Source organism: Oncorhynchus clarkii, chromosome 5 (genome assembly GCF_045791955.1).
Source record: "Oncorhynchus clarkii lewisi isolate Uvic-CL-2024 chromosome 5, UVic_Ocla_1.0, whole genome shotgun sequence".
Taxonomy (NCBI): Eukaryota; Metazoa; Chordata; class Actinopteri; order Salmoniformes; family Salmonidae; genus Oncorhynchus; species Oncorhynchus clarkii.
The window spans coordinates 78,711,674-78,728,675 of record NC_092151.1 but is presented as its reverse complement, the minus strand read 5'-3'; the positions used below and the strand labels follow the sequence as shown (position 1 = coordinate 78,728,675).

The 17,002-nt window shown below is 41.5% G+C and overlaps 1 protein-coding gene across 1 annotated transcript in view; it reads left to right on the top strand.

Annotated features, from left to right (window-relative positions):
- Window positions 1-1,479: 1,479 nt before the first annotated feature.
- LOC139409415 (trafficking protein particle complex subunit 8) overlaps window positions 1,480-17,002 on the top strand; it is a 97,142-nt gene continuing 81,619 nt past the window's right edge. Inside the window, exons 1-4 of the mRNA XM_071154546.1 lie at window positions 1,480-1,733; window positions 6,658-6,870; window positions 8,764-8,847; window positions 14,020-14,109. Coding sequence (XP_071010647.1) covers window positions 1,577-1,733; window positions 6,658-6,870; window positions 8,764-8,847; window positions 14,020-14,109 — 544 coding nt within the window. The 5' untranslated portion in view covers window positions 1,480-1,576. The remainder of the gene's footprint in view (window positions 1,734-6,657; window positions 6,871-8,763; window positions 8,848-14,019; window positions 14,110-17,002) is intronic.

The following is a 17,002-nucleotide window of genomic DNA, read 5'->3' as shown; positions in this document are numbered from 1 at the left end:
GGTTTCATGCATGTTAACATCAGAAGCCTCCTCCCTAAGTTTGTTTTAGCATCACTCCTCTGAACGGCTCTGACTTAGAATATGTGGACAACTACAAATATCTAGGTGTCTGGTTAGACTGTAAACTCTTATTCCAGACTAATATCTCCAATCTAAAATTAAATTTAGAATCGGCTTCCTATTTCACAACAACAATGCTGCCAAATATAACCTCGTAAAACTGACTATCAGTGAAGTTGGAGACTTATATCTCCCTCTCTAACTTTAAGCATCAGCTGTCAGAGCAGCTTACCAATCACTGTATACAGCCCATCTGTAAATAGCACACCCAACTACCTCATCCCCATATTGTTATTATTATTATTTTTGCTCTTTTGCGCCCCAGTATCTCTACTTGCACATTATCATCTGCACATTTATCACTCCAGTGTTAATGCTAAATTGTAATTATTTCACCACTATGGCCTATTTATTGCCTTACCTCCCTAATCTTACTACATTTGTACACACTGTACATGGATTTTTCTATTGTGTTATTGACTGTAACTCTGTGTTGTTGTTTTTGTCGCACTCCTTTGCTTTATCTTGGCCTGGTCGCAGTTGTAAATGAGAACTTGTTCTCAACTGGCCTACCTGGTTAAATAAAGGTGAAATAAAATAAATACAATTGGGGAGGATGGCTGGAGTGGAATAAGTGGAATGGTATCAAATATATCAAACATGTGGTTTCCATGTGTTTGATGAAATTCCATTTGCTCCATTCCAGCCATTATTATGAGCCATCCTCCCCTCAGCAGCCTCCACTTGTGTAGTAGGTGTTATGTGACATGAACATGTCAGCAGTTTGATGCCTTCTAAAAAACGTGTCCCCGTTAATTCATGGCAGTATCTTATGGGCTAGGGAGATGTTAGGTGACTTGGTGAAAGGTATCAGTAGCCTCACTAGGCTTAATTTTGACATGAATCAGTCCCCATAGGCATGAATCAGAATCACTCCCATTAAAACAGTAGCCGACAAACTGGGTGAAGGACACTGTCTACTGTTGTAGCCCTTGCTTCTTCTTTTGTGGGGTTTATCGGCGGTTGGCATCCAACTGGTACCTACTGTACTGCTGCGCCCCTATCTCTCGGTTATTGTAGTTTAAACATTTACCAATATAAGTATAAAGGGGTTCCTGCAGATGCAGGAGTTGCGGGCTGCAATTGCACATTTCTCAGAAGCGAATGGTTTCCACTAAATAGCATAGCCTGGTCTGAGCAAAGTCACATTTGGCTATATCGTAAAAATGCATTTTTAAAAATGTACTTTTTGTCTTAATTTAAGGTTAGAGTTACGCATAATGTTTGTAGTGTGGTTAAATAACGAAGACACCTTTTTAAAATAGGCGGAGTTTAAGACTTTGTGGCTGTGGTAACTAGTGACGACCGTATCGAATCAGGCAACTGTAGAATTCAACACGGCTGCCTTGCACTGTCAGTAGGGGAGTTGTTTTCAACTCAGAAGCGGAGAGCTTTTCACTATCGAAATCCAGAGAGAAATACAATTTCGTAGTCTGGGCCTCTCAAGCAGACAGCAATGTCTCAGTGCGTACAGTCTGTGCAGGAGTTAATCCAGGACTCGTTTGTTCCAAAGGTGGCTGTCCTGTGCAGCGAAGATGCACAAAAAATTACTCGTAAAAACAACCTTAATTTCTCGGAGCTGTTAAGACCTTTCTGCCGGTTAACCTCCGAAGGTAAGGGCTTTTATACACAACAACTTGACGTTTTCATGCTCGAACTTCCACCGTACACAAGGGGAATCTAAAATCAAGCTATTTGTGTGTTTTATGTCCACCGTTTTTAGCTAGCTACTTATCATTAACGTAGCATGTTATCCTAGCCAGCTAAGCTCGCTAACGTTAGCTAAGCTAACTAGCTAGCTACACTCCACAGCTACTGCCGTCACTTTGGCAGTCAAGTCAAGTGACAGGAATGATTAACCAGTAACAGATGTGGTGCTGAAACAGAGGCCTTTGTCTTGTTTCTTCAATGTGTCACCCGATAGGACACGATATGTCCGCCATTGTCGTACGTCTGCAACCGTCTTGGGTGTCTTTGCAGCTAATGCCGTTAGGAAAGAAGGCTTTCTGGTGTCAAAGGGCTGGGAAGAGGCCCAGTTAGACTAACGTTAAGTGGGGCTGACAGGGATGTGGGAGTTAAGCGTCTCCTGTCATACTAAGTTGTTTTGCTGCAACTTGAAAGTAGACTGTCTGCTTTCTATTTTAACCAATTTCAAAGGTGCTTAGCCAGCTAACAGCCAGTCATCTTGTGGGACAGTGTCACTGACTTTTTATTTTACCTTTATTTAACTAGGCAAGTCAGTTAACAACTTATTTTCAATGACGGCCTAGGAACAGTGGGTTAAATGCCTGTTCAGGGGCAGAACGACAGATGTGTACCTTGTCAGCTCGGGGGTTTGAACTTGAGACCTTCCGGTTACTAGTCCAACACTCTAACGACTAGGCTACCCTGAACAACGCCCGACCATATTTGACATACGCTAAAAAGCTGGCTAACAGGAGGAAGATGGCCATTCAGTTGAACTTGGTTTTAGCGGCTACAGTTGGTCGGAAGTTTACATACACTTTGATTGGAGTCATTAAAACTTATTTTTCAACCACTCCACAAATTTCGTGTTAACAAACTATAGTTTTGGCAAGTCGGTAAGGACATCTACTTTGCATGACACAAGTAAATTTCCAACAATTGTTTACAGACAGATTATTTCACTCATAATTCACTGTGTCACAATTCCAGTGGGTCAGAAGTTTACATAGACTAAGTTGACTGCCTTTAAACAGCATGGAAAATTCCAGAAAATGATGTCATGGCTTTAAAGCTTCTGATAGGCTAATTGACATAATTTGAGTCAATTGGAGGTGTACCTGTGGATGTATTTCAAGGCCTACCTTCAAACTCAGTGCCTCTTTGCTTGACATCATGGGACAATCAACAGAAAATTGCAGACCTCCACAAGTCTGGTTCATCCTTGGGAGCAATTTTCAAACGCCTGAAGGTACCACGTTCATCTGTACAAACAATAGTACGCAAGTATAAACACCATGGGACCAGGCAGCCGTCATGCTGCTCAGGAAGGAGACGCGTTCCGTCTCCTAGAGATTAACATACTTTGGTGCAAAAAGTGCAAATCAATCCCAGAACAACAGCAAAGGACCTTGTGAAGATGCTGGAGGAAACAGGTACAAAAGTATCTATATCCACAGGGAAACGTGTCCTATGTCGACATAACCTGAATGGCCGCTCAGCAAGGAAGAAGCCACTGCTCCAAAAGCGCCATAAAAAAGCCAAACTATGGTTTGCAACTGCACTTGTGGACAAAGATAGTACTTTTTGGAGAAATGTCTTCTGGTCTGATGAAACAAATAACTGTTTGGCTATAATTACCATCGTTATGTTTGGAGGACAAAGGGGGAGGCTTGCAAGCCGACGAGCACCATCCCAACCGTGAAGCACGGGGGTGGCAGCTAGACGTTGACCGATTAATCGGAATGGCCGATTAATTAGGGCCGATTTCAAGTTTTCATAACAATCGGAAATAGCTATTTTTGGACGCTGATCAAAACAAAACAACAACAACAAAATACCTTTCTTTAACTAGGCAAGTCAGTTAAGAACTGAGGTAGCCTGGTGGTTAGAGCATTGGACTTGTAACCGGAAGGTTGCAAGTTCAAACCCCCGAGCTGACAAGGTACAAATCTGTCGTTCTGCCCCTGAACAGGCAGTTAACCTGCCTAGGCCGTCATTGAAAATAAGAATTTGTTCTTAACTGACTTGCCTGGTTAAATAAAGGTAAAAAAAATAAAAAAAATAAATGACGGCCTAGGAACGGTGGGTTATCTGCCTCGTTCAGGGGCAGCTCGGGGATCCAGTCTTGCAACCTTACAGTTAAATAGTCCAACGCAATAACGACCTGCCACTCTCTCGTTGCACTCCACAAGGAGACTGCCTGTTACGCGAATGCAGTAAGCCAAGGTAAGTTGCTAGCTTGCATTCAACTTATCTTATAAACAATCAATCATCACTAGTTAACTACACATGGTTGATATTACTAGATATTATCTAGCGTGTCCTGCGTTGTATATAATTTGACTGCGCATACAAGTGTCTAAGTATCTGACTGAGCTGTGGTAGGCAGAAGCAGGCGCGTAAACATTCATTCAAACAGCTGCGTTTTGCCAGCAGCTCTACGTTGTGCGTCAAGCATTTCGCTGTTTGCCTTCAAGCCTATCAACTCCTGAGGCTGGTGTAACCGAAGTGAAATGGATAGCTAGACTTCTTACCTGGGAATATTGAAGACTCGTGTTAAAAGGAACCACCAGCTTTCATATGTTCTCATGTTCTGAGCAAGGAACTTAAATGTTAGCTTTCTTACATAGCACATATTGCACTTTTACTTTCTTCTCCAACACTTTGTTTTTGAATTATTTAAACCAAATTGAACATGTTTCATTATTTATTTAAGGCTAAGTTGATTTTATTGATGTTTTATTTAGTTTATATATGTTTTATTTAGTTAAAATAAGTGTTTATTCACTATTGTTGTAATTGTCATTATTACAAATATATATTTTTTTAAATCGGCAGATTAATCGGTATCGGCTTTTATGGTCCTCCAATAATCGGTATCGGTATCGGCGTTGAAAAATCATAATCGGTCGACCTCTAGTGGCAGCATTATTTTGTGGGGGTGCTTTGCTTCAGGAGAGACTGGTGCACTTTACAAAATAGATGGCATCATGAGGAAGAAAATTATGTGGATATATTGAAGTTAAAGCTTGGTTGCAAATGGATCTTCCAAATGAACAATGACCCCAAGCATACTTCCAAAGTTGTGGCAAAATGGCTTAAGGACAACAAGGTCAAGGTGTTGGAGTGGCCATCACAAAGCCCTGACCTCAATCCTATAGAACATTTGTGGGCAGAACTGAAAAAGCGTGTGCGAGCAAGGAGGCCAACAAACCTGACTCAGTTTCACCAGCTCTATAAGGAGGAATTGGCCAAAATTCACCCAACTTATTGTAGGAAGCTTCTGGAAGGCTACTCAAAACGTTTGACCCAAGTTAAACAATTTAAAGGCAATGCTACCAAATACTAAGTGAGTGTATGTAAACTTCTGACCCACTGGGAATGTGATGAAATAAATAAAAGCTGAAATAAATCATTCTCTACTATTATTCTGACATTTCACATTTTTACAATAAAGTGGTGATCCTAACAGACCTGAGACAGGGAATTTTTGCTAGGATTAAATGTCAGGAATTGTGAAACCGAGTTCAAATGTATTTGGCAAAGGTGTATGTAAACTTCCAACTTCAACTGTACTTGTATTAGTAATTTGGCTTAGTGCTAGTTTACCACTGGCATTTAAAATTCCAGGTCACTCATGGTCTGACAATGAAATGTCCTGGCTACCTTACTCTTTATGCAATCTAGCTAGCTAGTTAGCTATGTACTTTCCAACTGATATCCATAGCTACCATATAGTCTTGCTACAAAGGACTAGCAATCAGATCCATAGCTACAATGTTTATTTTTGCTATGGCTCATGTGAAATTGGAAAACTGTCATGTTTTGGAATAAACAAGACTGGGTTTTAATCATCAGGCTATGATAAAATCACATCCATTATAGTCACTGACCTGTAATAACCCTGGTTGTCTTATTACCCCTTTCGGGCCTCCTGAGTGGCGCAGCGGTCTAAGGCACTGTCCATTGGTAAAATAATAAATAAATAAAAATAACCCTCTCATAGACACATAAGACACCATATACATTAGATTTGTGGAATGCATAGCTTACATATTCTGCTCAAGAGGAGAGGAGTTGGACTAGTGGTTTCCTATTGTCTTCCTGCACCTGTCTCCCCAGAGGGTCACAGCCCTACATTACAGCACAGTTGTCACAGCTACCTGTAGAACAACAATAGACTTACTAACAATTTAGCAGCTGCTGAGCTGGTGTTGTGTGTATTCTGGGGGAAATTCCTCGAAATTGAGATGTTTCTCCCGCAAACAGGTTGTGGCATTCTCACACATTGTTTACATAGATTTTGCTTTTCAGTGGTCTGTATGTGTGTGCTTGCTTTTCAGTCAAATGTAATCTAATTTCTGTAGGAATGTTTCCAAATTGCTGACAGGCCAGACAGACTTAAGAGGACACAAAACACTTTGCTATGGAGAAGTGCCATAAGAGTTAGGCTACATGACCATTTGAATGTGAGTGCTTTGATGTCTGGCTGTCCAAACATGCTGCCTCATGATAATGTTCTTACTGCATGAAGTTGTATGGACGCTGTTTCTGTGGATCCTTCATGCAGTAGTCAAAAGTAGTTGGGTGTTTTATATTACCTTAATTTAGTCTCACATCCACGTCTCTTCACAAGTTTAGCATCACCCCCCCACTTTTGTTAAAATTTCTAATTATTTTCTTAATTTGACTGTCTGTAGGAAAAAGGAGATGCACACTTCAATCAACGCTCTCATGTGGTTTATTGGTGACATCTGAATAGCCTATATTTTCTCATGTCCAGCTCAAAGACATATGATGTGTGATTGTGCGTTTGTAGCCTAATCTTTTCCCATACGGGTCTCTCAATAGGTCACATGAAGGACCCTAACAACCAGGTGCAGGTGGTGAAGAACCTTCGCATCAGTGTAAACAATGTGGTTACACGCCCGTCTGTCCCCACCTCCGGCGTCCATAGCCTCGCCCAGCGACGGCTCCTCAGCGAGGTGGTGTCGGCGAGCCAACCAGCAGAGGGGGGTGTGGCCAATGTCATCACCGCCGGAGACTATGACCTTAATATTAGTGGTGAGTAATTTGGACAGAGAAAGAAGGGGATGAGCGTGACATGGGTAAAGGATGGAGTGTTTAATGAGTTGTAGGAATGTAGTGTTTATTGATGATGAATGTGATACTTATCATGTAGTTTCATAGACTGTCCTGCAGATGGCAGCAGACACTCGGGAGAGAGGCATGACTGGAAGGATTTATTTTAAAATAAATTGTTTTCCAGACAGACAATAACAGCAAACATATTGCAATATGGGAGTGATTTCCATGTTAATTTATTTTGTTCATTTTGTAATTTATGAACTTCTTGTTTTATTTTCTCTTTTATTGACCTGGACGGCCCTTGGGTAAGAGCCTACTTCAACCTCTGTCCTCTAACCTACAACGTTACAGGTCAAGCCGTTTGACAGTGGAACAGAAATATCCCTAAATACTTTTAGTTACCTGAAATTTAGCTCAGAGAAATGCTTTTTGCAGGACATATTATTTTTCAGTGTATATAGCTATGTTTCCATCCAATTGGCGATAGATTTTCATGCGGATATTCACAAATATGCATGAAAACAATTTGTACGATTTCCCACCAGACATGTGTTTCCAGCAAATTGACTTGTTGCAGATAAAAGGCTGTGTGAGGTGACTGCACATAAAAATAACTTTTGTAGTTAAATTCCCATGTATCGAGAGAAAAAAAAAAAAAGTTAAATGGGTTTCCATCTCATTTTCAAATCTACTGATGGTTTTAACACAAATATGCCAACTCTGGTATTGGCATGTGCGCTCAAGCCAACAGCTGGCAGATACAGTGCGGATATAGCCTACATGATGATACTAATGACAAAGGAGTTAAATATTTTTTTATTGTCAAGCGGCAGCCAAGCATTGATCATCATATCACCAGAATAAGACCCTTGATATTTATTAGAAAGGAGCATCAAGCTCATCACCTTGCACATTCACCACCCTGTGAAGTTCATCATAGCTTATTTCATCTGTAGCCTAATAAACTGCATGCTTTTCCAAGTCGTAGTTGGAGAGCCACACATGTCATCGCGTGACTCCAAATTTACTTCGATATGATGGTTGTTATATTCAATATTTGCGCGTAAGAGTTAACAAATCCATTTCTTGCATAATTCATTTTACCATTAAGAAAAGATCCCACGCGTATTTTGTTTGGTGGACATTTGGAAAGTTTAACCGCAACATTTGGTGTTTCCATTAGGCCTGTCATAATGTTTGCTCACAAAGATGTTGATGAAAACCTGGTTCATTATATGAATGCACCCTAGAGTTATTTCAGGAAAGTTAATGGAGATTCCTGTTCCATTTCCACAAGGAATGACCTTTGGGTAGCAGTGCAGCAACTTTGTGGTGACTCTATCAAAGCGTGTGTTTCCCCCTGCTGGTCCACATCCATAAACCTCTCCAATCCACTCTATTTCTCCCATCCTATTAGTGGACCTTGCTTGGATCAAACAGCCTCCTCTAAACCTAACCTACAGTTAAGTCAACCCAACTATGGCTCTCCTATTTCTCCCGTTGACCTATGAATGGAGCATAGAGATTGTATGTTATGTCTTCACTGTTTTGTTGGAAGCTAAACTGGAAGCTAAGCTTATGATTTGGGCTAACCTTTTTTCCAAGCTGTAGGTCACATTTGTAGGTCAAAGTGGAAGCCATGGTTGTGAGAATGACCCTCTCCAGCAGCACAGTTTCATATACTGCTGCTCTTCCCTGGTTTTCCCTACAGTGGTCAACTAGCAACAATGTGGTATCTACAATGTGATGTATACTATCTATGATATTGGTACTGTGGATGAGCTATGAGTGGATGAAACATCAGTGGGAGATCCTGTACAGGTAATGGGATGTTGCTAACGCTAGTCCCTGACTCTCTCCCCTCGTCAGATCGCTCTGTTAAAGCTAGCGTCCCCTGGTACAGTGACTGGAGGGACACACTAACGGAACTCAGCACCTCCAAGCATTATACAGGTACCTGTACTCTCATCTCACCTGGCCTCACCCGACATAACCTCACAATATCTATGTATGGGGTGGCCCTACCTCTCCCCCTCTCTTCTTTCCCTTTACAGCTATCCCTCCCTCCGTTCTTCTTTCTCTCCGTAGCATAACTGTAGCAGACTGTCCTTCTTTCCTAACATCCTCCATTTTTATAATTGAAACTGACCTTTCCTTGGTTGGTATATTGGTTCCATTGTGCCAGGCAAGCTCAATCAAGCACAGCTAATGTATTTGAAATGGTTTCAAATAGTATTTTAAACCTATGTATGAGCGTTAGTAGCATATAACTCCTGCGTCCTTCTGTTCTCTCTCAATCAGCTTTAACCTGTGGTCCTCTCTGAAAAGTAAGGGATAGGAAATGATTATGGGTGACACATGGTTTGCTTGTTTGTTAACAAGGTACAAACTACGCTATTAAAAGTAACAACCAATCATTCAATGACTAATTTCAGGTTTGGCTAAATTGCCTTAGTACATATATGGCACTAAATGAATTGTGCAGGACAGTGGACACATATTTATGCCGTTGTCTCTACATTTTCCAAAAACGGACCTAGTGTTGTCACGATATGCAGATTTTTTTTATTTTATACTTCAATATCTAGTTTAGTATCATAATACTCAATACCAGAACAATACTGGAATGATACCATGGCAACAAAAATAAAACATATTAGCTAAAGTCACAGAATAACCACTCGGCTTCATTTTTTGAAACATTGAACAATATGTTGATTTTTTATTTTTTTTATTTCACCTTTATTTAACCAGGTAGGCTAGTTGAGAACAAGTTCTCATTTGCAACTGCGACCTGGCCAAGATAAGGCATAGCAGTGTGAACAGACAACACAGAGTTACACATGGAGTAAACAATTAACAAGTCAATAACACAGTAGAAAAAAGGGGAGTCTATATATACATTGTGTGCAAAAGGCATGAGAAGGTAGGCAAATAATTACAATTATGCAGATTAACACTGGAGTGATAAATGATCAGATGGTTATGTACAGGTAGAGATATTGGTGTGCAAAAGAGCAGAAAAATAAATAAATAAAAACAGTATGGGGATGAGGTAGGTGAAAATGGGTGGGCTATTTACCAATAGACTATGTACACCTGCAGCGATCGGTTAGCTGCTCAGATAGCAGATGTTTGAAGTTGGTGAGGGAGATAAAAGTCTCCAACTTCAGCGATTTTTGCAATTCGTTCCAGTCACAGGCAGCAGAGAACTGGAACGAAAGGCGGCCAAATGAGGTGTTGGCTTTAGGGATGATCAGTGAGATACACCTGCTGGAGCGCGTGCTACGGATGGGTGTTGCCATCGTAACCAGTGAGCTGAGATAAGGCGGAGCTTTACCTAGCATGGACTTGTAGATGACCTGGAGCCAGTGGGTCTGGCGACGAATATGTAGCGAGGGCCAGCCGACTAGAGCATACAAGTCGCAGTGGTGGGTGGTATAAGGTGCTTTAGTGACAAAACGGATGGCACTGTGATAAACTGCATCCAGTTTGCTGAGTAGAGTGTTGGAAGCAATTTTGTAGATGACGTCGCCGAAGTCGAGGATCGGTAGGATAGTCAGTTTTACTAGGGTAAGTTTTGCGGCGTGAGTGAAGGAGGCTTTGTTGCGGAATAGAAAGCCGACTCTTGATTTGATTTTCGATTGGAGATGTTTGATATGGGTCTGGAAGGAGAGTTTAGAGTCTAGCCAGACACCTAGGTACTTATAGATGTCCACATATTCAAGGTCGGAACCATCCAGGGTGGTGATGCTGGTCAGGCGTGCGGGTGCAGGCAGCGAACGGTTGAAAAGCATGCATTTGGTTTTACTAGCGTTTAAGAGCAGTTGGAGGCCACGGAAGGAGTGCTGTATGGCATTGAAGCTCGTTTGGAGGTTAGATAGCACAGTGTCCAAGGACGGGCCGGAAGTATATAGAATGGTGTCGTCTGCGTAGAGGTGGATCAGGGAATCGCCCGCAGCATGAGAAACATCATTGATATATACAGAGAAAAGAGTCGGCCCGAGAATTGAACCCTGTGGCACCCCCATAGAGACTGCCAGGGGACCGGACAGCATGCCCTCCGATTTGACACACTGAACTCTGTCTGCAAAGTAATTGGTGAACCAGGCAAGGCAGTCATCCGAAAAACCGAGGCTACTGAGTCTGCCGATAAGAATACGGTGATTGACAGAGTCGAAAGCCTTGGCAAGGTCTATGAAGACGGCTGCACAGTACTGTCTTTTATCGATGGCGGTTATGATATCATTTAGTACCTTGAGCGTGGCTGAGGTACACCCGTGACCGGCTCGGAAACCAGATTGCACAGCGGAGAAGGTACGGTGGGATTCGAGATGGTCAGTGACCTGTTTGTTGACTTGGCTTTCGAAGACCTTAGATAGGCAGGGCAGGATGGATATAGGTCTGTAACAGTTTGGGTCCAGGGTGTCGCCCCCTTTGAAGAGGGGGATGACTGCGGCAGCTTTCCAATCCTTGGGGATCTCAGACGATATGAAAGAGAGGTTGAACAGGCTGGTAATAGGGGTTGCGACAATGGCGGCGGATAGTTTCAGGAATAGAGGGTCCAGATTGTCTTGCCCAGCTGATTTGTACGGGTCCAGGTTTTGCAGCTCTTTCAGAACATCTGCTATCTGGATTTGGGTAAAGGAGAACCTGGAGAGGCTTGGGCGAGTAGCTGCGGGGGGGGGGGGAGCTGTTGGCCGAGGTTGGAGTAGCCAGGCGGAAGGCATGGCCAGCCGTTGAGAAATGCTTGTTGAAGTTTTCGATAATCATGGATTTATCGGTGGTGACCGTGTTACCTAGCCTCAGTGCAGTGGGCAGCTGGGAGGAGGTGCTCTTGTTCTCCATGGACTTCACAGTGTCCCACTAGATAACTAGTAGAATAAATAGAATATATTCTATATTCAGCAAAAAGGAAAATATATTTTTATATTTCTTATTTATCTGTTATTTTACCAGGTAAGTTGACTGAGAACACATTCTCATTTACAGCAATGACCTGGGGAATAGTTACAGGGGAGAGGAGGGGGATGAATGAGCCAATTGTAAACTGGGGATTATTAGTTAACCATGATGGTTTGAGGGCATTGGGATATTTTTTTAGACCAGAGGAAAGAGTGCCTCCTACTGGCTCTCCAATACCACTTCCAGCAGCATCTGGTCTCCAATCCAGGGACTGACAAGGACCAACCCTGCTTAGCTTCAGAAGCAAGCCAGCAGTGGAATGGCAAGAATATCAAAAATGTTAATTATGCAAAACCATGTATGAGACTCAGCATACAAAATGTATTTACAAAAACTGAAATATAATTTGATACATATCAGGGCTAATCTTCTCATCTATGGCCATAATATTGTCAAATTACATTCTTTAGACCTAGGATTCATTACAGCTAACTATTTTGATGTATTAAATTAATAGTTACAAAATAAGATACTTTGAAGCTACTTTCTGAAGCTTCTATATTGTAATAGTTTACACGCAATAGAAATACAATGGAATTTACACAGCATAGTACATTTCACTTCCCAGGGTGCAATTCTCCACCCAGGGCTAGTGGCTACTGCTAGCAAGCCCAGTCTAACGCAAAGTAGTCAAAATATATTGCTGTCAAGTTATGAGTGCATTTCACATGATTTTTCACTTGTGTAATCATATTATAATGCTCACATGAATGTCATGCTGAATATAAGCAGGTAGCCTAGTGTTTAGAGCGTTGGACTTATAAAGGTTGCAAGATCAAATCCCCGAGCTGATAAGGTAAAAATCTGTCGTTCTGCCCCTGAACAAGGCAGTTAACCCACAGTTCCTAGGCCGTCATTGAAAATAAGAATTTGTTCTTAACCGACTTGCCTAGTTAAAAAGGTTTAAAAAAATATATATATGTTAATGTCATTGTCACTCAAATAATTAAAATTGAGTAGAATAATGACAGTTACATTGCAAATGTCAAGTGTAAAAAAAAAAATTTAAAAATATTTTTTTGTTGTTTTAGAATGTTGATCTATGATCTCTCCCTTCCTTTTCTGAAGTTCCGGTATATACCGTGCAGCACTAGACTGACCTCTGGTGGCTTTAGGTTCCCTTTCTCATGATTTCTCTGCCATACAATGATTAATGTAAATGTCTTACTGCCTAATCTTTTTGGAAAATGGACTGGAGCCGTGCCCAGAGGTTTATAGGTTCATCAGCCTCGTTGTGCCTGTGTTCTACTATAGTAAATGTACTGCTATATAACCAAATTATTGTTTTGGTTTAAAGTTTCTCCATCCATATTCAGATTGAATCTAAGATTCAATGGTCTCTTTTGATTTGATTGTTGCTTCTTGCTGTGCTATTTATTTAGGCCTATATTTTTGTAGAGCTGACGAGAAGAGCTGTCCTCTGTCCAAAAATATACGTGAGTCTGTCTGTTTTGGCTTCCACGCATAGAGCGAGACACGGGCAGCTCGGTACAGTTCACTTATCAGTGGATCTAGTCCAAACACAGAGCCTGCTGTGTTTGTGTTGTGAAGAGCGAGAGAAACAGAGATGGTGGAATTACCAGGATGTAAGGGCACACCTTTTAAAGATCACTAGAGCTTTTTATTGGACGAGTTCTGATAGTACCGGAGTCCGTATGCAGACAACACTATTTCCTCACTCTCATCTAGGTGTTACATAGGTATCTACACTTGCTTTGATCCTCGTTGTCCTGTCAACATTACTGCCTGACGCTGGTTGTTCTTCTGACAATACTGGGTGTATATCTTGATGACAAATATAGTCTGCAATAAGCAGCAAGATGCTCTCTGCATCTCAATGGGGTTTAGGATAAAAGAAGAATTGAGTGCTGGTAAAATCCTTCCTCTCTTTCATCTGGCTAATCATTCATTTATTTCTCTCCCTGAGTATCATTTGTTGCAGCTACACAATCAGACCCTTCAGCAATCAGTGTGTGTGTGTATGTCACTTCCCAGCCTCTCCTGTCTGGTTGAGCTGGGTGTGTATAGACCTATCTCACCAGCACCCCTGGGTACAGGCTTCAGGTGGTCTCTGCAGCTCCACTCTCTCAGGGTTGTGTTGCATGGAGGTGAGGTTAGAATGATGTACTTGCTCTCATTTTGTTGTTGTCCTCTCTCCAGCCACGACTCCCTGGTTTGAGGCGTACAGGGAGAGCTTCCTCCAGTCAATGCCTGCCTCCGACCATGAGTTCCTCAACCACTACCTCGCCTGTATCCTTCTCTGCTTCAACATACTACAATAAACACTATGATCATGATAAATCAAATCTCAAAATCAAATCATTTCTAGGTAACAATTAAGTACCTGACTTTATTTTTTTTATTACAGCAAATTATATATTACCAGTGTGATCATATACAGTGCATTCGGTATACATATAAAAAGTATTCAGACCCATTCCCTTTTTCCACATTTAGTTACGTTACAGCCTTATTCTAAAATTGATTAAATTAAAACAAATCCTCATCAATTTACACTATACCCCATACCGAAGTGAAAACAGGTTTTTAGAAATTTTTGCAAACGTATTAAATCTTATAAACAGATACCTTATTTACATAAGTATTTAGACTATTTGCTATGAGACTGGAAATTGAGCTCCCGTGTATCCTGTTAACATTGATCATCCTTGATGTTTCTACAACTTTATTGGAGTCCACCTGTGGTAAATTCAATTGATTGGACATGATTTGGAAAGGCACACACCTGTCTATATTAGAGGTCGACCGATTGATTTTTCAACGCCGATACCGATTATTGGAGGACCAAAAAAGCCGATACCGATTAATTGGCAGATTTTTTTTATTTTATTTTTTTAAACATTTGTAATAATGACAATTACAACAATACTGAATGAACACTTATTTTAACTTAATATAATACATCAATAAAATCAATTTAGCCTCAAATAAATAATGAAACATATTCAATTTGGTTTAAATAATGCAAAAACAGTGTTGGAGAAGAAAGTAAAAGTGCAATATGTGCTATGTAAGAAAGCTAACATTTAAGTTCCTTGCTCAGAACATAAGAACATATGAAAGCTGGTGGTTCCTTTTAACATGAGTCTTCAATATTCCCAGGTAAGAAGTTTTAGGTTGTAGTTATTGTAGGACTATTTCCCTCTATACCATTTGTATTTTATTTATTTTTTTGTTGTTGAATTTTTACCCCTTTTTCTTCCCAATTTCGTAGTGTCCAATTGTTGTAGTAGCTACTATCTTGTCTCATCGCTACAACTCCCGTACGGGCTCGGGAGAGACGAAGGTTGAATGTCATGCGTCCTCCGATACACAACCCATCCAGCCGCACTGCTTCTTAACACAGCGCGCATCCAACCCGGAAGCCAGCCGCACCAATTTGTCGGAGGATACACCGTGCACCTGGCAACCTTGGCTAGCGCGCACTGCGCCCGGCCCGCCACGCGATGAGACAAGGACATCCCTACTGACCAAGCCCTCCCTAACCCGGAAGACGCTAGGCCAATTGTGCGTCGCCCCACGGACCTCCCGGTCGCGGCCGGTTACGACAGAGCTTGGGCGCGAACCCAGGGACTCTGATTACCATTTGTATTTCATATACCTTTTACTATTGGATGTTCTTATAGGCACTATAGTATTGCCAGTGTAAAGTATAGCTTCCGTCCTTCTCCTCTTCCCTACCTGGGCTCGAACCAGGAACACATCGACAACAGCCACCCTCGAAGCAGCGTTACCCATGCAGAGCAAGGGGAATAACTACTCCAAGTGTCAGTGAGTCACGTTTGAAACGCTATTAGCGTGCACCCCGCTAACTAGCTAGTAATTTCACATCGGTTACACCAGCCTAATCTCGGGTTGATGGGCTTGAAGCACAGAAAAGAGCTGCTGGCAAAACGCACGAAAGTGCTGTTTGAATGAATGCTTACGAGCCTGCTGGTGCCTTCCATCGCTCAGTCAGACTGCTCTATCAAATCAGACTTAATTATAACAAAATAACACAGAAATACGAGCCTTAGGTCATTAATATGGTCGAATCCGGAAACTAACTGTTTATTATTTCAGTGAAATACGGAACCGTTCTGTATTTTATCTAACGGGTGGCATCCATAGGTCTAAATATTCCTGTTATATTGTACAACCTTCAATGTTATGTCATCATTGAGTAAAATTCTGGCAAATTAGGCGGCCCAAACTGTTGCATATAACCTGACTCTGCGTGCCATGAACGCAAGAGAAGTGACACAATTTCACCTGGTTAATATTGGCTGCTAACCTGGATTTCTTTAAGCTAAATATGCAGGTTTAAAAATATATACTTCTGTTTATTGATTTTAAGAAAGGCATTGATGTTTATGGTTAGGTACACATTGGCGCAAGGACAGTCCTTTTTTGCGAATACGCACCGCATCGATTATATGCAACGCAGGACACGCTAGATAAACTAGTAATATCATCAACCATGTGTAGTTAACTAGTGATTATGATTGATTGTTTTTTATAAGAAGTTAATGCTAGCTAGCAACTTACCTTGGCTTACTGCATTCGTGTAATAGGCAGGCTCCTCGTGGAGTGCAATCAGAGGCAGGTGGTTAGGGCGTTGGACTAGTAAGGTTGCAATATTGAATCCCCGAGCTGACAAGGTGAAAATCTGTTATGCACCTGAACAAGGCAGTTAACCCACCGTTCCTAGGCAGTCATTGAAAATAAGAATGTGTTCTTAACTGACTTGCCTAGTTAAATAAAGGTGTAAAAAAAAAAATCGGCCAAATCGGTGTCCAAATATACAGATTTCCGATTGTTATGAAAACTTGAAATCGGCCTTAATTAATCAGCCATTTCGATTAATCGGTCGACGTCTAGTCTATATAATGTCCCACAGTTGACAGTGCATGTCAGAGCAAAAACTAAGCCATGAGGTCGAAGGAATTGTCCGCACTCTGTAGAGCTCCGAGACAGAATTGTGTCGAGTGACAGATCTGGGCAAGTGTCTGCAGCATTGAAGGTCCCCAAGAACACAATGGCCTCCATCATTATTAAATGGAAGAAGTTTTTGTAACCACCAAGAGTATTCTATTCCAGCTGGCTGCCTGGCCAAACTGAGCAATTGGGGGAGAAGGGCCTT